Source organism: Barbus barbus (assembly GCF_936440315.1).
Source record: "Barbus barbus genome assembly, chromosome: 6".
NCBI lineage: Eukaryota > Metazoa > Chordata > Actinopteri > Cypriniformes > Cyprinidae > Barbus > Barbus barbus.
The window spans coordinates 40,272,416-40,296,839 of NC_136734.1; the positions used below are offsets into that span (position 1 = coordinate 40,272,416).

At 36.8% G+C, this 24,424-nt stretch overlaps 1 protein-coding gene across 1 annotated transcript in view; it reads right to left on the reverse strand.

Moving 5' to 3' along the window:
• Positions 1 to 24,424, reverse strand: part of LOC306871967 (hexokinase-2-like) — a 44,112-nt gene that overhangs the window by 10,262 nt on the left and 9,426 nt on the right. Inside the window, exons 3-14 of the mRNA XM_079420259.1 lie at positions 20,068 to 20,216; positions 18,241 to 18,360; positions 18,058 to 18,153; positions 16,358 to 16,457; positions 12,841 to 13,024; positions 9,610 to 9,771; positions 6,482 to 6,715; positions 4,145 to 4,449; positions 2,715 to 2,863; positions 2,059 to 2,178; positions 1,074 to 1,169; positions 775 to 874 (exon numbers count right to left, since the gene is read on the reverse strand). Coding sequence (XP_079276385.1) covers positions 775 to 874; positions 1,074 to 1,169; positions 2,059 to 2,178; positions 2,715 to 2,863; positions 4,145 to 4,449; positions 6,482 to 6,715; positions 9,610 to 9,771; positions 12,841 to 13,024; positions 16,358 to 16,457; positions 18,058 to 18,153; positions 18,241 to 18,360; positions 20,068 to 20,216 — 1,815 coding nt within the window. The remainder of the gene's footprint in view (positions 1 to 774; positions 875 to 1,073; positions 1,170 to 2,058; positions 2,179 to 2,714; positions 2,864 to 4,144; positions 4,450 to 6,481; positions 6,716 to 9,609; positions 9,772 to 12,840; positions 13,025 to 16,357; positions 16,458 to 18,057; positions 18,154 to 18,240; positions 18,361 to 20,067; positions 20,217 to 24,424) is intronic.

Here is a 24,424-nt window from a genome sequence, read left to right on the forward strand (position 1 = left end):
CCTGCTCACAGTGCCAAAACCACTGGTAAATGGTTTACTGACCATGGTATTACTGTGCTCAATTGGCCTGCCAACTCTCCTGACCTGAACCCCATAGAGAATCTGTGGGATATTGTGAAGAGAAAGTTGAGAGACGCAAGACCCAACACTCTGGATGAGCTTAAGGCCGCTATCGAAGCATCCTGGGCCTCCATAACACCTCAGCAGTGCCACAGGCTGATTGCCTCCATGCCACGCCGCATTGAAGCAGTCATTTCTGCAAAAGGGTTCCCGACCAAGTATTGAGTGCATAACTGAACATAATTATTTGAAGGTTGACTTTTTTTGTATTAAAAACACTTTTCTTTTATTGGTCGGATGAAATATGCTAATTTTTTGAGATAGGAATTTTGGGTTTTCATGAGCTGTAAGCCAAAATCATCAATATTAAAACAATAAAAGGCTTGAACTACTTCAGTTGTGTTGTAATGAATCTAAAATATATGAAAGTCTAATGTTTATCAGTACATTACAGAAAATAATGAACTTTATCACAATATGCTAATTTTTTGAAAAGGACCTGTATATCTATCTCTATATCTCTATCTATACATATAGATCTATCTATCTATCTAGATATACATGTATATATAGATAGACCGACAGACAGCCAGACAGACACATACAGCTGAGGTCAATTAAGAATGAAATGCATATTGAGGCAACTAGACAATCATTTAGTCTTATGCACCCTGAAAGTAAACTACAAAAACCAGAGCAAGAAATCACACCCACCAACAATAAGTCCAACTTCACACTGAGGGTCCTCATACCCACAAGTCATCATGGTGCCTACGGTGTCATTCACAACAGCTACCACATCCAGATCAAACTCCTGTGAGGAAACACAAGCAGACAGAGAGATAGAAATGCATTATCAGCAAGACAAAGTCAATCCACCATGACGGCCTTTCAGGACAAGATTCGTCCGACTGAACATCCACTAAGTACATCTTGTCATTAAAGGCAGAATAATTGCATCTAACAAGTGCAGAAACTGCTTTAGCAGCATTTCGGTGGGTGGCGGTGCTGACCTCACTGCGATGGATGGCGTCTTTTAGCAGTGTGGCCACATCTTCTCCCTCACACCCCGAAGCCTTGAAGCCCTTCGTCCACTTTATCAAGATGCCCTGTGAGGAAGACCGATGGGAACACTGTAGATAAATGTTTCACTGTTTCTGTGTCTGAGAGAGGGGTTTTTTATTGGTAGTATTTCAGAAAAACACCCCCAGACATTTGCTTAACCAGACAAGATGGTTTTGGGGACATCATCATCATCATCATCAGGGGTCATGAACTGCCTGTTTTTTATTTGTATTATTTTCTGAGAACCACTTATAAAGATTTTTGCATCAAAAAACATCTTCTTTAAAAGTAACAGGCTATTTTCTGTCCTGTTTTTGGCGTGGAGGATTGCAGACTCGCTGTGATTGGCTAATAGTTGTGTATGTTTGACAGTCTACATCCTTCACACATGGACGCTGCTGTGATTTAGGTTAAAAACGTTTATGTTTAACAGACAAAGCAATAGTGATCGTGTAATGAAAACAGTAACTCACACTTGTGTTGCGATATTACTGTCGGATCCAATATAGTCTCACGGCATCATCTGTCGGTTTCAATCTTTCTGAAGATCCTGCATCAAATTGTGCCTTGTTTGTTCACATAATTTTACCGTGGATTCGTTTATAAAGGACCAAGTTCTTACTGATGCAGACTGGATCTTCATTAACAATAAAGTTAATTCACTCTTTCCTAATGTTGGGATCAGAAGGAGGGCAACCCCGTAGGCCTGAGAGTTCACCTTTCTCGTAAACACTACATGCGAATTGGTGGGCGGGGCTAAACAGGCAGTGATGTAGAATTGGTGGGCGGGGCTAAACAGGCAGTGCTGTAGAATTAGTGGGCGGGGCTAAAGAGGCAGTGACGTAGAATCGATGGGTGGGGCTAAACAGGAAGTGACGTCGAATTGGAGTGACGTAGAATCAGTGGGCGGTTTTATGTCTACGTGTGTCTTACCTGGTCCAAACGGGTCTGATCGCAGGGAAACGAGAAGGTGAATCCCAGAGGCAGCGATGCTCCCTTCATACCCATATACTCTAGGAAGTCAGCAATGCAGTGCACTATGTGATCAAATAACTGCAGAGGACCACACACACACATACATACACACACACACACGAAGATAAAGGATCATTAATACATACAGTGCATATGTGCTTATCAAAATGAGCTCAACAGAATTATCACTGGAAACCAAAAGACTACATGAGAACAGGTAATGCTTGCAACAAGTGTCTGGATGTGCAATTTCAGCCTACAATACACCACTATGTATGCAGCTGGAAGCTGGATCGTACCGCTTGAGTGCAGTGACCACTTCCAAATAAATTGCAAACAGGTGAGTGCACTTCATGTTCAAAAACAGGGATAGCTTTATTTAGGAGGTTACGTAGTACCTCTAGTGCACTTATCCTGTGATCCAAGACACACAGTACCATCATATATGAGGGCCACTTTCATTTCTTTTAGGCAGCTCAGTTGAGAAACCAAAAAAAAAAGAAAATCAGCATCGTTTTTCCACTGCAATGTCGTCATCATTATGCAAATGAAAGGAATCCACCATGCACCCTTGAATGGGTGTTAATGAAGTGGAGTGTGATTCAAGGGCGTACCTCCTCGCCGGTGCCCTGGGTAATATCTTTGGGGATGGTGTAGATCTTATTATGCATCTCCACGCTCCGTCTTTTCCCACTTCGAACACGCACCAAGAGCACCCTGAAGTTTGTGCCGCCCAGATCCAGTGCCAAGAAGTCGCCACGCTCTGCAGAACATTCACAATAGACTCAGAGACTGTAACAACTTTCTCTCTCACACACACACTAGAACACACACTCTGTCATTCACACACACACCAATTATCTTTCTGGACTTATGGACCGGTCTGGATATGGAGGGGTTATTGATTTGTATCTCATACCAGTTTATCTTGTTTACTACATTGGTCAATACAGGATATTCAGGTTAGTCACAAGTCTTCTTTTGATTCTCCATCTGACTTGCGTTTGAGGACAATCAGTGCACTGACAAGGGGCATCAAAATCTGAGACCACAATGAAAACATTTTTAAGTTTTGGTATGATTTGTAGGTCACTGAGAATGGACACTAATATACTCATCGGAAATGTCTCTTCAAATGTCAAATGATCCTTCAGAAATCTTCATTCAGATCCTACATTTCTTACTATTATCAATGTTGGAAACATATACACACAAAACAGCATGTATGTGTATACACACACACACACTTCCATGCATGTACACACATGCATAATATATACTCGATGTTTTGCATGATTGATCTCTGCCCACAAAAACAAATTATGCATGAAAAACATTCTTAGAAATTGTCGTCATTCTAAGCAAGCTTCAATCAAGATATGATGTATTATGTACTGCAATTTATATTCAAACACTTTCCCTCCTGATCTTCCTTGATTTTTCTGCCAAGATGAAATGACATTTTACTTTGCATGTAATTCATCCCCATTTGTGATCTGATCTTCAAGGCTGTTACTGTTATTTTTTTCCACGAAGAACCCAAACATACATTTTTTGCAGCTGTTTTCATACAACATTTCATACTGGCAAAACCCATTGACAGGTTTTGCCAAGAAAGAAAGACAAAGAAACAAAGAAAAAGAAAGAAAGATCGAGAGAAAGAAATTCATATTTTTTTAAATTATTTAAGAAAAAAGAAAACAAGAAAGAAAATAAAGATATGAAATTTAAATACATAAATAAATGTTATGATGGTGTTTTTGAATCCTGAACGTCTTACAGTATGTTCTGGTCTGTTCTTCAAACTTAGCCATTTCAAATCATAACATATTTGACCTCAGGAATATAGTGCATGAGTCATTTGGAGCACAGTTATGGTGCTTTCATGCTCATGATGAACTGTTGTTCAATAGAAAAGAGCAACATGAGGGAAACATTTCACAGAAAAAGCACTATTTTGGGAGATGAGGGAGAATAAAGGATGGTTCAATTTGAATTTTGTGTGAACTAAAATAAGTCAAAACTCTGTGTTTCTCACTCTGACCTGTTCCATCTGGTGTGGCGCGCACAAAGGTGGGCAGCATTTTGACAGCGGCCGTGGCATGTGTTTTTTTAGCCAAGCCTCGCTTCATCTCCTCCTCCATCCTTCTCTTCACCTCCAGCAGCTGATCCCGATCGAGACGGAGGGAGTCGAGGATACGCTGGCGCTCTGCCTGCTGCTTGGCCAATCGGTGCGCCACAGCAGTGACCATCGCTGCCCCTTTACCGCTGCCGTCCTCCGAGCGCAAGAAGCGCACATCGCAGTCTGGCACCAATAACCGCACCATCTTATTCAGTCGCCGGGCAAACCTTCGGGAGAAACCAGAGCACAAACCAGTGTGTGGGTGAGAGTGAAAAGGCCCCAAAAGCAGAAAGAACGAGGATGGAAAAAGTGAACGATGCACAAAAGATGGAAAACATGGAGAAAAATTAGTTGGTACATCTGAGAATTACTACTCTTGGAGTTGATGCAATGATTGCAATTGTAGTGTGTGTGTGAGTGAGTGAGTGAGTGAATATATATATATATATATAAAAATAAAAATAGACTAGATTCAGTGTATGATCCAAAGTAACTAGCAACTAACAGCTCGAGTAGTTTTTTTATCCGATAATTTTTATTCTTACTCAAGCAACTATTCAAACTATTACTTTAGTAAATATTTCAGTAAATGGTACATAGTACAGTTTTTGGGTACTCTACCCACCTCTGAACAAATAACAATTGTTTTGTAATTTTTAACCCACTTAAAGTACCAAGACTACCTCAGCATCAACATTGTTTCCAGCTGGCAAGTCTAAAAGATTGACAAGCTGAATTTGCAAACAAGTGTCACAAAACCAAGTCTGCAAGCCATATAAATGCACGTACATGATCAGAAAATCTAAGATATAGTGCTGACCCAATATAACCAGACTCTCCTCTATCGATATAGCACCCATTAGACGATCACTAGCTAATTTTTCAGCCATTTTTCAGTCATCAATTTCCATAGTCATTGAGTGAATCGATGCATGAAGCTGTCTCAGCAGGTGGTTGTTAAAAGCCCTAACAATTCAACTCCCTGCCTTGCTAAACTCTCTCTGACAACATCTAGGAAGAATCAGACTCTCGGCAGAAAGATTACGAATCAACTGAAAAGCCGTGGCCCTCATTTGCTCTGATCTAAAATGATGCCACAGTAATTATTCTTGGCCAGTATGTAAACAAATTTTGTCAAACACTTAGTAATAAGACATAAAAGTGCAGAAAGAATGATGTGTGTAAATCCCAGTTCCAAAATTAACTTCTGAAGCTGCACAAAAAGAACCTGCAAGTCAGGAAGTAAGACAGATGCAGATTCCAGGAATAACAGCTGGTAAGTGTGATTAACCCTAGCAAAGCAAAGCTATTTTGATCTTTCTCTCTCTCATTACTCTTCACATGCTTGTCTCTACGGTTCACTTGGATTGTTAACAAGTTTAACTGTTAAAGTGGTAAAGTTTAACTTAAGTTACAGCATTGGTGAAGCTGAATTTGTGTTTCAAAAATTAGTTTTTGTGCCTCAGGGCTCAGTTCTTGGACCGCTTTTCTTCTCTGGCATCACTAGGTTCTGTCATTCAGAAACATGGCTTTTCATATCACTGCTATGCTGATGACACTCAACTCTACCTCTCATTCCATCCTGATGATCCGACGACAGCTGCTCACATCTCAGCTTGTCCAACAGACATTTCTTGCTGGAAGAAAGACCATCGTCTTCAACTCAACCTTGCCAAGACAGAACTGCTTGTGGTTTCAGCAAACCCATCACTTCATCACAATTTCACCACCCGGTTAGGCTCATCAACCATAACTCCTTCAAAATCAGCCAGAAACCTTGAAGTTGTGATTGATGAAAACTGCCCGGTCCTGCAGATTTGCTTTATTCAACATCAAGAAGATCAGGCCCCTTCTTTCTACTTTTGTAACTTTAATAAGGATTAATTAATTAAATTTCTGTACCTTAATTTCTTTAAGACCTACCTGAATAACCTGAAAAGCATTTATTGTTCTACTGTATTTATTAAATTTTTTGCTATTGCTTGTAATTTTGGTTATCTATAGCAATCTCAGAATCTCAGATTTTTCTTTTAAATGAGCATTTTTATCAGGCTCTAATGAAAATAACATGGGATATTTTAGAAAAAAGGCATTCGATAACTGACTAAAAAAAACATTACATTTTTTTTTTTTTTTGGTGTGTTCATGGATGTCTCTGGGCTAAGCCCCAGATATCTACTCATGAAATGTAAATGCCATTGTACATTATGCAATCATGTAGTGCCACAAAAGCGCACAGGTTCTGAACTCTGGACTCACTGTGGGTGGTTCTTGTAGACCGATCCGTCCACGCCGATAGTGGTGCGCAGTTTCTCTGCGGCTTTGTTATCCCGGATCTGCCGCAGGACCGCCGCGAGTGAAGCGGCACACAGATGGGCCGCTCGTGTAGAGACGATCTGACACACTCTCTGTGTGGCCACGCAGTCCTCCGGAGACGGGTCCAGTCCAAGTTCCCTCAAAACCTGCTCCGCACTCACCAGACCCTCGCTGTTCCTGCAGCAGAGAGACAAGATTTGCATCAATATCAGCTTAAGGATATGAAACAGTTCACTAATTATATTTTTGAATGTTTCTTTGACAATTTTATCATTTGAAAGTTTGGGGTCAATCTTTTTAAAATGCATTAAATTTACCAAAATTGTCAATAAAGACTCCTACATTGTTACAGCAATATTTTATTTCAAATAGATGCTGAATATTTTTTTACTTGTGGAAAATTCAGTATCCTTCAATTTAATATTTTTGAATGTTTCTTGGACAATTTTATTGTTTGAATATTTGGGGTCAGTAAAATCTATTTAAAAGACATTAAACTTTTATTCCACAAGGATGCATTAGATTTATTAAAATTGTCAATAAAGACCCAAACAATTTCAAAGCAAAATTCTTAATGATTTCTAATTGCTGAAAATTCAGTTGCCATTACATAAATTACATTTTAAAATATATTAAATTAGAAATTATTTATATTAATAGTTCAACAATATTTCACTATATTATTGATTTTATTGTATTTGTGATCAAATAGTCAAAAGTTTTGAACAGTACGATTTTTAATGTTTTTTAAAAGAAGTCTCTTCTGCTCACCAAGCTTGCATTTATTTGATCCAAAGCACAGTAAAAAAAATAGTAAAAGTTTATAATATTTTTACTATTTAAAAGAATTGTTTTCTATTTGAATGCATTTAAAAATGTTATTTATTCCCATGATTTCAAAGTGGATTTTTTGCATCATTACTCCAGTCACATGCTCCTTCAGAAATCAGTCTGATATTCTGTAATCGTGTTTCTAAGTACAACTCTTGTTAAATCAAATCAACAAATCAAATGCTAAGACATTAAAACATGTAAACACAGATATACACAGACATACATTATGTTTCTGGCGTGAATAATTCAGAATTTAGCTTTTCTGAAAATGTTATATGTCAAGAATGTGCGTGCAAGCTGTTATTATTACTTCAGCTTCTGATTTATTTACATTTTCATTATAGATAATTAATAAAAATATCGTTTTAGATTTCAATTATCACAAATGTGCTCACTTCAGGCTCCAGAGAGTCTAATATCTGAACAGGTTTCATAATGTTAAACGCACAGGAGAAGTCTAACTCTCTTTCACAGCACCAATGTGCTCAGTCTGTGAAGAGACAGCAGCTCTGACATTAAGAGAAGCCCATGCCAGTCATTTTGAGAAGCGTGTCATTTCTGCTGAGACCACAGGTGTTCTCCCACGGACGTCTCGAGTGCTCGGTTTGCTGGAGAGAGAACTAAATATGGGGTAGTTAATTGATGAAGTGAAACAGGTCTGCGCTGACTTCCAGCTTTTGGTTGGCATGACGAGGGCTCCGTTTAATGAGGCTGAAACGCAAGCAGGCTTGATCATCATTTTAAAGCACTGAATAGTTACTAACTCAGTCTTACTGCACTCAAAAAACTGTCAAAAACCTTTTTTCTGTTTTTAAAACTTCAACATTAATGCTAGACTCTAACCTTACACTCCAAATCAATTTTTGCACAAAATAATAATACAAGAAAGAAGCGCTGCAGGTGCGTGAATCCTCACCTTCATGTTATTTATGCTGTTTTTTACGTGTATAAAATGAATCCCTGGAAAACAAATTTAGGTATTGGTAATGGGTCAAGCCACCTATCAATTTAAATTTAATTTATTTGTAATTTATCAATCTTGTCGGTTAACGGTTAATATGGCATAACGACCGTCGGTTAGGAGAAATAAAATAACTGGAATGAACTTTCATATTTCCTATAAACGTTAATCAGAAAAATAATAATAATACAACTGCAAATGTTTATGATCATTGCTTGATTATCAACAGTGGCCTATCTATCTAGTCTATAACAAAATACAAAAAAAATACAAAAAAAACATGACACTTAATAAAAATTATTTTATGTAGACCTATACAATTTAATATAGGCTTTTTTTTTGGTTTCAAATGGATGAAGAACTGCTAGCCTAGCCTATAATTTACGCAATAGGATAAATTATGTATGGAAACAGCTCAAGGGCAACATTTATTTTGCGATACACTAAAACTTATACGACAGTTCGTTTTTTTAGGGATGACGTCATGACGCACAGCACTTTATCGGTAAAAGGCCAGTTGGATGGAAACAGGCTCTAGACAGCAAATTTCGCAAAGTCTTTTTTAACGCATATCTCTTTGTCGATAACAAAACAGGGCAAAATCTGGATGGAAACTTGATTAATAACACAATAGTAGCTATGCAGAATATTGAATTTGGATCGGTCTGACCCCGATCCAGCCAATGCCAGTATCGAAGCGATAGCGATCCTGAATAACGGATCAGCACACCCCTAGCTATAAGTGAAAAGGTCCGCCCCCTGTTGTCCTCTCATACCAAAATGCATATTTGTTTATTTGTCTAGAACTCTTTTGGACTGATTTTACTGTGTTTGATCGGTGCATATTTCTCTCCTGATTCAGATCAGATGACTTCTTCACTGGAGAAAGCAATATTATGGACTCGTATTTCATCCGGAAGCAATGATGTTAAAAACATCTTGATAGATTTGTTTTTTACAAAAATGCAGCTTTTGTCTTCTCCAGATGTTAACTGATGGACTGGAGTGGTGTGGATTACTTGTGGACTATTGTGATGTTTTTATCAGCTGTTTGGACTCTCATTCTGACGGCACCCATTCACTGCAGAGCATCATCCATTGCTGAGTCGCTGATGCAATGCTACATTTCTCCAAATTAAATTCAAAATTTTGGGGTGAACTATTTCTTTAAAAACAGGACTTAGCTATTTTATTTATTAACTTTATCAGTTTTAGCTTACTTCTGCTGCCCTTTTCTAGTATAGCAAGAAAAACACAAGCACAAAAAGGTACTGACTTATTATTTTCGATGGCAGAGACGAAGGATGTCTTGAAGTGGCCAGTGGTGAGCAGATCTGGAGTGGTGTGTCCCTGGAACAGCAGGCCGTCTTTGACCATCTTCACCAGGATGAGCCTGACCAGCTCGCCCATGTACATCCCACTGATCATCTTCTCGAACCTGCACAAAAACAAAACATGCAGCACAGAAAGTCAGAATGATAAGCGTGATGAACACGCATGTTACGATGAGCACACATTACGACGAACACAGAAAGATAAACACGCATCTTATGGTGAACGCGCATGTTACTATAAGCGCACGTTATGGTGAACACGCATGTTAGGATGAACACACATTACAATGAACACGCATATTACAATGAACGTGTTATGATGAACATGCGTTACAGTGAGCATGCATGTTACAATGAACCCACGTTACTGTGAACACGCATTACGATCAACATACATGTTACGTGAACACTCATTTTAAGTTGAACACGCATGTTACGATGAACACACGTTACCATGAACGCATGTTACAATGAACACAAATTACGGTGAACACTCATGCTATGATGAACACGCATGTTAAGATGAACACACATTACGATGAACACACATGTTACGTTGAACACATGATTTTTTTTTTATTTTAACGTTCCACGAGGTTTCCTTATAATGTTAATAAAGTTATTTACACACACACAATAAATAAATGTGGAAAAATTTGGAATAAAAATGTGGAAATGATTTTCAACCCTCATTCTGACCCTCTCTATAAAATGACCTGTTTTTAAGGGATGAGTCCCCAGCTACTGACTCAAAATGTCTCTCTTTGCACATGTACAGTATTTGTGAAGCATTCGTATAGTTTGTATTTTTTATCCTTTTAGTTTGTATAGGGTAAATACTTATATATAGTATACTTAGTTAAATCTGTGAGTAGGTTAGTTGTGTATAGGTTGTATGTCTGTATTTATGTAGCACCGTGGTCCTGCGAGGCACGACATTTCGTTCCACTGTATGTCCCCACATGTGGTGGTGATGACGCAGTGGATAAGACACATGCCGTTGGTGTGAGAGACCCGGGTTCGAATCCACTGTGAGACACCAATGTGTCCCTGAGCAAGACACTTAACCCCTAGTTGCTCCAGAGGCGTGCGACCTCTGACATATATAGCAATTGTAAGTCGCTTTGGATAAAAGCGTCAGCTAAATAAGGCAATCGATTGCCATACTCCATCACTGAGGGCATTTAGAGAGCTCAGCAACAAGCACTCGAGGCATCATGGGATCTGATTACAGTTCTGCATTTTCTGAGCTTTCAAAGTACTGCTTCTTAAATGAAAGTGCATGTGGAGTCACAATGACTAGGGCCAGGAGCTGCAGCTTTAAAACCCTCGAGATCCAGACTAATGCACAGGTAACGATGGCAAAGAAGTTGATGGAAAGACTCTTTGTATCTACTACAGCAGGAACATATGCTCATCCTAACATTGTTCACACTTGCCTTCAAGGAATGAAGGTGTATGCATGAATGCCTGTGACGAGGTGTCACCACGGTGACAACCTCGTTACCTTCTTCTGTAATTGCCTAGTAGTAGAACCGGATGACTCGGCTGCCCTCTGGGGAAAAGGCCTTCAACGGCTTTTTGTGTCAACAAAAGACCTCTGGGGAGCCCAGGTCACAAAAAAAAAAAAAAAAAAAAAAAAAAAAAAAAGTACACTACTTAAAGTGCTCTATTTTCACACACTATTTTTGTACTTATATATATATATATATATATTAATTTTGTCTCAAGATGCACACCAGTATTGTTTTTTTTCTAATGCATGATTATAAAGTCTACTTACATTTCTACTTAAACATTCCTTAAACATCTTCAACATCTTATTAAATCAGGCCGTTGTCCCCACATGCTTTAAAGCTACCACCATCATTCCAGTCCCAAAGAAGTCATCTCCATCCTGCTTCAACGACTACCGTCCAATAGCACTCACTCCTATTCTCATGAAGTGCTTTGAACGGCTAGTCTTGCACCACATCAAGTCTCCTAACTAGCTGCATCACTGTGTGGTATGGCGCTTGCAACGCATCCTGCCGCAAGTCACTTCAACGCATAGTGAGAGCAGCTGAGAAGATCATTGGTGTCTCTCTCCCCTCCCTCCAGGACATCTACAGCACCCGTGTAGGTGCAGGTGATCCCACCCACCCAACACACAGCTGCTTCAGTCTTCATCAGGCTGTCAGGAAGCTGAACTGCCTCCCGTCCTTGCCCCCCCCTCCCCTCTTTTACCCCATGCAACACTGAACTCTGATACTACGACCTAACCTAAGCCCTTTCTGTGAAACCAGGCCCTAGTGTGCTATTTTGGGACACCATGAATATGAAGTAAAATGTGCTTTTAACATGCCATCTCTATATTTAAAAAATGCATTTACTTACCAATTGTAGTACACTTGAACCCATCTTTTATACACTAGTACACTACAAGTGGCAACTAAATATATTTTTTTAAATACAGAGATAGTATGTTAAAAGTGCATTTTAGTTCATATTCATGGCGTTCCAAAATAGCACAGTTGAGTACACTTAGTTAATCTTAAGTTTAAGTAATGTTCCCTCCTGGTGGAATGACCTGCAAATGTAAATATAAATACTTAAAATAGTTTTAAAGATTAAAGTTTGAATGTTTTGAAGGCAATACAGTCTATCGGAAGAACAGACAGAAAAACAGATAGCTAGAGTACCTGGGGTGGCTTGTAGGGTGGTTGCTAGGGTGTTTCTAGGGTACCTGTGGTGGTTGCTAAGGTAATGCTCTGTGGTTGCTAGGGTACTTGGGGTGGTTGCTAGGGTGTTGCTGTCCAGTTGCTAAGGTGCTAGGGTACTGCTATGCAATTGCTAGGGTATTCAGTATGGTTGTTAGGGTATTGCTATGTGGTTGCTAGGGTACTCTGGGTGGTTGCTATACATTTGCTATTTCTTTCTTTCTCTGTGGTTGCTAAGGTGTTGCTATGCGGTTGCCATAGTACATGACGTGGTTGCTAGGTTGGTTTGGATGGTTGTTAGGGTGTTGCTCTGCAGTTGCTATGGTACTCAGGGTGGTTGCTAGGGTGTTGCTATGGTACCAGGGGTGGTTGTTCTGGTGTTACTAATAGTAGAGCACTTTAAGTACATTATGCAAGTATACTTTTTTTAACCTGGGAGTGACTCTAACTGTCAGGTGCAGCACTGTCACTCACAGCTGTTTTCCAGGGTTGAGGGAGCCAGCGTCGATCTCTCGGTCAAATTCGGTGCGGATGTCGTCCAGTGCACCATCGTCACCAAATGCACCCCACTCCATGTTCACACACATGCGCCCTTCATCACCGTCCACCAGCTCCAGGTGACGCATCTCCTCCATGTAGCATGCATTGGTGCCCGTCCCTGTAAAATAAACACACCCAATTTGTTTGCATTGAAGATTCCTGGAAATTCTGCTTGACGTTACATGTTGCATGCAAACCCATAATTACACCCACATTAAAAATGTTTCACGCAAATAAATAAATTTAAATGTTACAGCTTGAAACTGAGAGTCACTTCAAGGCAAGCCAAGGCAAGTTTATTTATAAAGCACATTTCATACACAATGGTAATTCAAAGTGCTTTACATAAAATAATCACAACAATAAATCAAGGAATTTAAAAACTTTTAAAATTAATTTAAAATGTAGCACAGTACTTCAGCAGATAAATAAAAGCTATATTTTACCAAAATAAAAAAGTAAGGTTACACTTTATTTGTGTATGGTATGGTTAGGATTAGGGTTACTTGCATGTAATTATGCATCATTTATTGTTATTATAATAGTACATGTAACGTGTAAAAGGGCACCTAAAAATATATTTGTAGCAATAGCCAACAATACATTGTATGGATCAAAATTATCCATTTTTCATTTATGCCAAAATCCTTAGGATATTAAGTAAAGATCATGTTCCATGAAGATATTTTGTAAATATCCTACCGTAAATATATCAAAACTTAATTATCAATTAGTGATATGCATTGCTAAGAACTTCATTTGGACAACTTTAAATATTTTGCATTTAAAGACCGACCGAAATGACCCAAACTCAGACACTTCAAAAAAGGTTAGCACTCTTTTTGACCAATGAATTTCCATGACATCTCCATTTTACAGTAGTTCATGATTAATGCACAAGTATTTTTCAAAGGATTTCATAGGGTTTGCTGAAGATTATTTCCCATTCATATGTATAGGAGATTCATACTTGTTTATGTATAAACATCTCCACAAAGAGAAATTAAAAGACCTGAGATTTGAATGTGGCTCAATGCAGGATTGAGCTTTCTGAGACTCCATGCAGAGCATAACCAGAAATTTACATTAACTATATACACTTCCATAACTTTCAACACGGCATTACAATTTCATGACTTTCAAGAGCCCTGGAAATTCAAAATGGTAAAATGTTCCATGACTGTGGGATCAATACCTCCTCCTTTTCCGAGCTTTGTCCAAATTCATTTTCTGTTTTGATGTAGCATTAAGAAATCTGATTTATAAGCCTGTGCAACCATATTAAATATGTATTCAGGGGCTTCGATATCTCTACAGTGCAATGTTGAATCTTTAGTGATGAATTATTATAAAGAAAGTTTACTCCATCTCTGCAGCAGCCAATGCACATGAGCAACAAAAGAAAGGAGAGTGTTCAGTTTTATTATATATGAATCATTATGCATGAAGCCTGTAAACATGCTAAATCTGTCCTGCAATGATAAAGGCATGATGCATGTTGAGGCCAGACAGCTTTTGAAAGATTAGGATTTTTCAAGGAATGGCAAAGTAGCTACATAAAACGACACGAGGAAGAGCAAATAGTGACACAATTTCCTTTACCTGTACTTTAAAAGATAACACATCTACAATCTGTGCTTTGCATATGAACTATACTTTAAAAAAAACATCATCTGGTAGTCTGTAATCCAATGAGAAGACACCAAAGTAATTGAAATGTCTAGCCAAGTGGTACAAATCCATCATCACGTCCCGTCATAAGAATGACTGTTATCGCCCGTCTTTGCTTTGCGTATCTGAACTCCTACTAAAGCTGATAACACACTGGGAAGTTCAAGAAAATGCCAAAGATATGATGCATGCTGGGTGTGTCTGTGCTGATGCATCATGCCTTTTGCTCTATTACTCTTACAAAGACTTGAGCAGCGCAGCCAATTCATCCGCTGTGATTGTGAAACATCATTTCTTTATCTGTGTGGGAGTCTAAAACAGAAAGCTTAGTTAAGAATATAATAGTGGATGATGCAAACAGCTCGTGCCTTAAAGGTGTGTAATGCCAGGAAGGAATTTTTGTATTGATTTCTCTACAATGCATTTTTTCTGCAATGCAATTCCTCTTTGAAACCACAGCCTGTTGGTTAAGAACTGTGAAAAGCACATACTCGGTAGATTCCTGCAAATCCTACAATATTGTGTTCAACGGTGCACGCAGGGGAATTTACTTCATTACATCTTCACGATGTTCAATTATATTTCAATTGTAGACTCAACATTTACATTTATGCATTTAGCAGACGCTTTTATCCAAAGCGACTTACATTGCATTCAAGTTACAGTTTTTACATTTTATCAGCTCCATCAACAGTGGTCTGGCTCAGTGGGAAATGACCAGGTAAGCCTTGGGTAAGCTTGTTTTATTAACCCAGCTACAAGTAAAGCCTACTGTAGTCTCTCAACACTGACGTATGAGTCAAAATAAAGCAGCTGCCTTCAGCTAGACAGGATTTTCTTCATTTGCATGAAAGGAATCATGATTAAATACAGACTTCTTGTTAAGTTCCTATTATTTACTAAATATTTTACCTACACATTATACACTTAAATTTGGCAGCAAAACTGTTATTTTATATAAAATAAAATATGCAATATTTGAAATACTGAAATATTATTATAATTTAATATAACCGTTTTCTATTTTTAATACATTTTAAATGTAATATATTACATTTAAAGGGATTGCAAAGCTCAATTTCAGCATATTTTGAGCCCAATAATTTTTTTCTCTTATAATTATTTATATTTAGTCATTTAGCACACTTGGATCCAAAGCAACTTATAAATGAGGACAATGAAAGCAATCAAAATCAAATATTATCAATGTTGAAAACACTTTTTCTTTTTTTTAAATCATGACAGTTTGATTCTTAAATGAACAGATTTTATTTTATAATTTATTCACTCCAGCTGTCTTCACCCTGAAATAAAACTTTGGCTGTTTTTTCCACTTAAATTTAGCTCTGTATTTGTCATCTAATGTGAGAGAGTGTTAAAATGATGTACAAATTAGAGACTGTAATAACTGAGGCTGTGCATGGCATATAAAGTTGTGTGAAAGGCTCGGACACATCTGCTCTAGCCTCTATAATTACACACATTGACACACTATTGGGGAACATGAATCAAAACAATTAGTTCTTTAAGTGGTGTGTGAGAATTAGCATTGTGAAGATGCCAGCAACATCATTTTGTTAGGCCATTATAATAGGCCTGAACAGGCAATAACATGTGCGCTCTAATATTCCCACAACCAATAACCAAACAAAAGGTCTGTGTTTGAATAAAGCCCCTTTCATTCACAGTAAGCACTCCTGACAATATCCCTGACACGCTGGCTGATATTTCCCACTGATCTCAGCTTGCATATGAGTGTGAATGTAAGACAGTGACCCACCGACGATGAGGCCGATCTCACAGTGATGGTCATCATATCCGCAGGTCATCATGGTGCCGACGGTGTCATTGATCACAGCCACAATGTCAATGTCAAAGTCCTGAGGAGATAAAAATACAATGTTGCCACTTGTTTGTTGTTTTGAAGCAAGCTGAGGCACAAAAGGTCAAACAAAGCAATGTGGCAGTGAAACTGTGTTACAGCCATTTGACTGGGTTCTGCTAAAATCAGATGAACTTGAAGATTGGCTAGTTAGCATGGTCTGTAAAATAAAATAAAGTAAAGCCAAATTAAATCAAATTAAAAATTAAATTAAAATAAATTAAATAAAAAAAATAAAAATAAAAAAATTCAGTTCAATTAAGCAAATTAAGTAAAATACAATAACAATTAAATAAAAAATAAATAAATTTTAAAATTATGTAAAATCAAATTAAATACAATAAAAATTTTATTTAATTTAATTAAAAAATATATATATTAAAAAAAAAAAAAAAACATTTTAGCAATAATTCTAATTATATAATTTAATAATTATAATAATAATTGTTTTTTGTAATCCAAAAATATTATTTACATGATTTGAATTGAATTATTTCTCTATTGAGCAGCACTTCAAACTATGCTTGTTACTCTGGTACCATCATCACATCAGTTCCCAAGGGCAGAATTCAAATCATTGGCTTCTGCCTCTGTCAAGTGCCTTTGAGATGGAAATGCTAATGGACAGTGTCCTCCACTGTAATGTACAACCTCAAGCCCTTGCTCTCCTTGTTCAGAAATACCTTATGAAACGGACAAAACATCGATAGCATTCAGAATACTCTTGGGTGCAATAATACTAATTCATTATGTTTTCATGTCTTATACATTATGTAAAAATGTGGACATAAAATGTCTAGAATATTTGCAAAACATGATGAATCATAAGGCATATGAATCCGTGCTTTAAGCCATTTGACATATCATAGCTACAGGTTTACTTTAAATATGCACAGATAAATATTCAGTTATAGTGGATGATAATAATTAAAAATGTTCAAATAAGAGAATCGGGTAAGTGTTTTAAGTTGAAAAGTTTGAGGCGATAAGGTTTTTCCTTTTTTGAAAATGCCTCGTATGCCCACCAAAGATGCATTTTAATTGAAAAACATTTGTTTGTTTGTTTTACAGTAAAAACAGTAATATTGTGGAATAGTATTGCCATTTAAAATATCAGCCCTCTATGTGAATATATTTTGAAATTAATTTATTCCTATGATGTGCAGCTGTATTTTCAGCATCATTACTCCAGTCTTCAGCATCACATGATCCTTCAGAAATCATTATAATATACTGATTTGCATATGAAGAAACATTTGGATTATTATCGATGTTGAAAACAGTTGCGCTGCTTAATAACTTTGCAAAAACTGGTACTTTTTTCTTTTTTCCAAAATAACATATTTGAACCAGTAAAGTATAAAATCTATCGGTTTTAATTCATCCTTGCTGCATGGAAGCATCTATCAATGAATTCAGTTAATAAAACCTTCATAAAAAGGAAAGATAAGTACAATTCTATATACATATATACAGACACACACACACACACACATAAAGCTCAGAAGCTTTCACACATTGTTAGGACTGTATTACAGGACTATTAAAGCAATAGCTTGTGGATGTAAAAGCATGACGCACCGACTCGGGACACTCACCCCTCTCTTCTTGATGGCTTTTCTCAACAGGCCCACAACATCTCTCCCCTCCACTCCACTCGCCTTGAAGCCTTTGGTCCAAGACACCAGAAAACTCTGCACAGAAATAAGAGCAACCATGGAAACATGACAATCTCACAGAAGAGCTGCTAATTTTAGTGTTTGCTTCCCTTCTCATCTCACCTCATCTAGTTTGGTCTGCTGGCAAGGAAATGAAAAAGTAAAGCCAAGAGGCAGCTTCTTGTCTTTGATGCCCAGTTTCTCAAGGAAATTAGCCAGGGATTCAGCTATGTGATCGAAGAGCTGGAAAAAAGGTAATGATACGATTAATTTTAAGAATGATTTAAATACATTGATTTACTTAGATGAAGGATTCATTACAAATAAAAGAGTCCCGTGACAAAAAATATAAATATGGCCCCCCAAAAAAATTTAGTTTTTTAGGTGGATAAAAAGTTTAGATACAAGAACTGAAAATATCAAGTGCAAAAAAAAAGTAATATTTAAAGTACATGTATTTCATACCAAGTATAGTTAAAATCTATTAACATGTTTTCTGAAATATTGCTTGAGCCTTACTGATATATAAAGTATAATTAAACTTTATTTGGAATATTGTGCACAATGCATATTTCTTAACATTAAGCCTAAAATGTGTTTTAATGTCAGACTTTAAGTATACCAGTTTAGTACAATTGCATGGTATTTTTATTAAGCACATAAAAAGCTGTAGCATTAATTCAAATACATTTTATTGTGTATTTATTTTTCACTAAGGACGTTGGCCCAAAGGTGTTATTTTCATCTTTCAAGTATCATGTGTTTAGAGGCTATAGATTCATAATAAGCACATATTATGTCAGGTATGATTGGTGTTTTTAAATGAACAGCTCTTCAGGTTAAACTAAAGTGGAAACATGCATCTCTTGAAAGTGAAAAGCATCCAAAAGGGGACTGATAATCAATATGTGGCGCGGTCTCCTCACATCGTGCATTACACACAGAAATTATAAAGCAGTAATGCCATGGGCTACAATGAGGAACCAGGTGCAACTCATCATCTTCTGCCAGCTGGGTTCCACCTTCTGCTCATGCACACTCAAAGGACTCTTGTGGCCGAATGCAATGATTGAAGTCCAGAAACATGTGAGAAGTGGGGATAAAGTTTGTGGGAAAACATAGGTTTGGATTTCACCAGGATTGCTTCAGTTCCCAGCCACCTAGATGCACATTTCATTCAGCACAACCCTAGTAAAAAAGTTATATATTTAAAATACATTTATAAGTATAGTTCAAATCTATTAACATATTTACTGACAGATAAGACTTACTGATATAAAAATTATAATTAAACTTTATTTTGCATATTACTTGTGTACAATGCACTTTTCTTAATATTAAGTCTAAAATGTGTTTTAATGTCACTTTTGATGAGAATCGTATGATCTTTGAATAATATCAGACTTTAAATGCAAGATATTTAAAATGTACCTGAAGTATACTTGCAATAGTTCCACTTTAACACAATCAAATATATTAAAGTATATCTTTAATTGGACTTCTCCTGTTTACCAGTTTAGTATAATAAAAGTACAATTGCAGGACATTTTATTAAGTACATGAACATAAATGTATTTGTAGCATGCAATAAATGCAAATACTTTTAAGTATGTTTATTTTTCACTATAGGGAATGTTTGATTATTTCTAAATTTCATGGCAATTGATATGATTATTATGCAGAAGGTTTGTTGTAGCATTACTACAAAATATCTTCTTTGTTCCACAAAATAAAGCAAGTCATACAGGATTGGAACAATATCTGAGTGAGTAAGTGAAGTCAGAATGTTCATTTTCGGGTGAACTGTCTCTTTAAATATGACGCACTTATTAATGAATCAATATTTCTGCAGCATGAGAAGTTTTGCAGGCAGGTTTATAAACATAAATATGGACATGGCATGTTTAGTGAATGCTGAAGAAAGAAAACACAACCAGAAACGCTCCTCACCTCGGACCCGCTGCCTCTCATGATGTTCTCTGGAATAGCGTAGATCTGGTTCTCCATCTCCACCGTTTGCCTTCCATTACTGGACACTTTGACCAGCAGAACCCGAAAATTTGTTCCTCCCAGATCCAGAGCAAGGAAGTCTCCCGTTTCTACAAACAAAACCAATGCAAATTTATCTTAAATGAACTGAAGAGCTTAAGAATAAAGACAGCATCACAAGAACATGGCGGTAATGCTACGAGAATCTCAGTTTTGCAACATGAACATTTTACAACAAATGTTCAGAGTTTTGAGAATAAATGTCACAGTATACTTTAAGAAATAAATTCAACACTATGAGAAAGTTATGAAAACAAAGTCGTAATGTTATGAAGCTGTAAAGAAGGTAACATCAAAGAGGATGTTCTTCTAAAGCATTCTCTCAATGTATGACATGTTATTGTACTTCGGAGTCTGTTTCTCCATTTGCATAATTCATTTAACATCAATTCATTAATGTTGATGCATTTGCTGTTATTATTGAATAACATTATATAGGCTAGGCTAGGGGTGGGCGATATGGATATTTTTTTAGAAATATCACGATTCACGATTTTATCACGATTCTTTGTCATGTTAGTTTTACTATTTTGGTTTTACAAGTTGTCTGAGCATTACAGCCAAACTAGAAAAACAAAGATGCATGGCAGATATTTAGGCCAAAGATAAAAATCTTTGTCATTATTCTATCTTTCTTATTAAAAAATAAGAACAAAGATACACATTACAAAAAGCATGTTTAGTGTCCTGTCCCTTTAAGAGCTGCACGCATCTAATATACAGACACGCATCTGTTTCTCTCTTAACTATTTACTTTCATTTTCGAGATAACCAACTGAGTCTGTATGTAAACCTTGTGTGTTTTGACAGTATTTGCGCAAAGGATAAGTTAGTTGAGTAATCAGGCGCTGTTAGACAGGCTTTTTAGCGCGCGTGCTTCAGGTGTATGCGCTCAGAACAAGCGCACGTCAGACCAGCGCGTGAATTAAACATTTAACCAGCAAGGCTTGTGTGCAAATAATGTACTTTTGCGATCGCGAATAAGTGCAGTGTCCTGTCAGAGTAACTCTACTGCTGTATGTGGTGTTGTACAGTATATAGAGACGGAGACCAGAATTGTATTTGACAATGTGTGCTGTAGCACCATACTACCATATTTCTTCAAAAGCAGATCGTGGAGACATTTTTATCGTCCACGATCAAAAATCATCATATCGCACACCCCTAGGCTAGGCTAATATGCTGCATTATAGTGATTTTCATTCTAAACACGTCATGTGAAAAACTCCACATGGCTTAATGTTCTAAAACAAGCAGCAGGAAAAACTATGTTCTGACCTAACAGAAAAACTTAAAACCACTCGGTTTCATTTGTGTCTTTGTTGTATTTTATTTATTTGTGGTGTTGTTTGTTATTTGTTTTTATTACTGACTGCTCACTTGTCTTCAATAATGTCTGAAATATAAATAGTGATGGTGGTAGTTTTTGCAATGGCATCGAAATGGGTAAAAATAATAAATAAACAAAATTAAATAGATAAAATATATATATTTATACACACACATATATACACATACATACATGCATATATTGTGTATATATATATACTGTATATATAGGCAGGGCTAGTGACATTTTTGGCAGTGCAATTTTTATTTATTTTCTTCATTTTCCATGTGAGACACCTCCCAACAAAAATCACCCCATGATTCATTCTTTCCAAATAAATTATGTCATCTGGTGAAAACTGCTGTATTTTTTTCATATGGCAGTATATTGTGAAAAAAGGAATATCACAATGTGAGTTTTTTCCAATAGCGTGCAGCCATAGTCCATTGCCAAACACCCACACTATAATTCATGTGTAAAGACATGTTGTATATTGGGTTATAACTTGTTTTTCAACACTTTATTATCCTAATGTTACAATATTTAATGTGGAACTAAAATGCAGTCCCCTCCCTGCGATCAGACGGGCCATGTTTCTGAACACTGTTCATATCCAGTCTCTGTGTTCATGTACTAATCCGTTTCAGTTTGCAAGCTGATTTCAATAATAATTCTTTTTACAGGAAGTTCACATTTCTGTAACCTCACAGTGAAGTTACAATTTTGCTTTCTCATGATGATGAGACCTCTATAGAACTAGTCCTTGCATGCTTTTCTGTGCCTAACACACTTGACTTTCCACTTTCAAAAGAAATCGTTTGTTGAACGAACAAGGTGAGGGCAGATGTGTGAAGCACAGGCCAGACCTTCGTACTTGTTATCCTGTGCACAAAAAATCATTCTGTGGTGAAGTAAATACTACAGAAAAACAAATGTAACTTCTACACGAAAAAGATAGATCAAGCAGTAATTAAAAAAAACAAAGTAAATTCTCTATTGGTACTCAATTCAAGCTAAAGTTTCAAATTAAGTAAAACCTAATCAACTTTTCTGATAGTGGTGTTCCCATCATGCACTGGGGCATGAATAATTAATAAGGCTGTTTTCCAGCTGTAATTACACTGTTTTATCATTGATTTTGTTGTTAGGTTTAGTAACTTGCGATTTTGGAGCTCATTTTCTCCTCAAAATGACAAATTTATGCTCAAAAATGAACCACAGAATGTTACAGTATTGTGTACCAAGTATTGAAATCTCTGTTCCGATGAGTTCCACATTAATAATTATGTAGATATGGTGTCTACATGATATCTATTGTATTATTTACTCATATGTTTCTAAGCAACAAACACTTTAAAAGCTTGGTTTAATTGGGTGCTATACATGGGCATGCATAAAGCTCGTCTCAAAGCACCTGCTAAAGTAATGATTATGAATGCATAGGGGAAAAAGACATTAATTATTTATTAATAAGTGCTTTCTCAGTCAGTGTCGGCTAGAAAGATGTGGCCGAATGTCATTATATGCCTGACTCGCCATTTCCAGAGTAATGGGTGTGCCTTAAATAGAGAAATGCATAGGGTTGTGATGGATTTTCCCACCGGTTAATCGACATGTGACAACACCGGTATCACCGTTATGGGGGGTTGTTTGAGTTTTCCCTCTTTTCCTCACTTTCCTTCAGTTTTAAATAGCTTGTAAAAGCTCCGAGCTCATTTTACTTTCACTTTCAAATTTGCGGCAGTTCGGTGTCAAGCGGTTGTTTGTTTTTAGTTCGTTTGCGTTTTCCCACTTTTCTTTGCTTAAATAACTTGTAAAAGCACGGTGCGCATTTTACTTTCACTTTTAAATTAGCAGTAAATTCAGCATCAATTGCTTGAATTCAATTCAACGTAGAACATATAACTTAACAAAATGAATAAAAATACACCATGCTATATGCCTAATATAAAATAACTGATCAATTATAAATAGGTATACAAAACTGAAAATCAGTAAAGACTGAGGAACAAATAATTATAAAACGTAGAACGTTTATTAGCAAAACGATCAAGAAAGTTTGGAGGCACAGACTGCATAGCCTACACCTTGATGTAAAATAATGGGGGAAAAAACTGTTTAAATAAAATAAAAATCAACAAATACTGTGGAACCAAATAAATGAGAAACGAATGTAAAAACAAAAACAACTACCTTCCAATATCACCTTAGATAAATGGCAGGTCAACAGGCTTTCCAAAATCCAAAATATTTTTAAAACGGGCGCTTTTACATTTGGTTTTGAATCTCTTCTGCTATCGTCTCGTCAGCTCGACTCTCTCTCGTCAGGTGATCAGTGAAATCTGATCTAATGCGTGGCTGTCATTTGTTTGGTGTGCTGCATTGAGCAGCCGCGTTCAGTCTTAATTGTTGTGTCTGTTCTCTAAACTGAAGTATTTTTATTAATATTAAAAAAAATCTAAATGACGGTGAGGGACAGTACTTAACACCGGTATCACTGCCAACACCAGTGCTCGAATTGAATCAAGTCTTATGGGGGGTCCCCACCATCAGACTTTTTTTTTTTTTTGGTGGGGGTTAGTCTCGCAATATACAATTTATACAAAATAAACAATATATTTGATCATAATATGCATAACTATATACTATTTAATGTTGCATAACAAATAGAGATAAGCTACTATTCTTCTTTTAAATGGCTTACTCCAAGTAAAAATGTCTGAGGGACCCCCCTAAGTCTATTTTTTACTTCTTATGGGGGGTCCCTAATGCCTTATGGGGGGTCCCGGATCCCCCCAGGCCCCCTTCAATTCGAGCAGTGGCCAACACTATTGCAGCAAGCCTAAAACACACCTATACAGACTACATAATCAGAGAAGATTTGGGGATTTTATTGGTTTTCAAATGTATTTCTTATGTCTGTGAGCT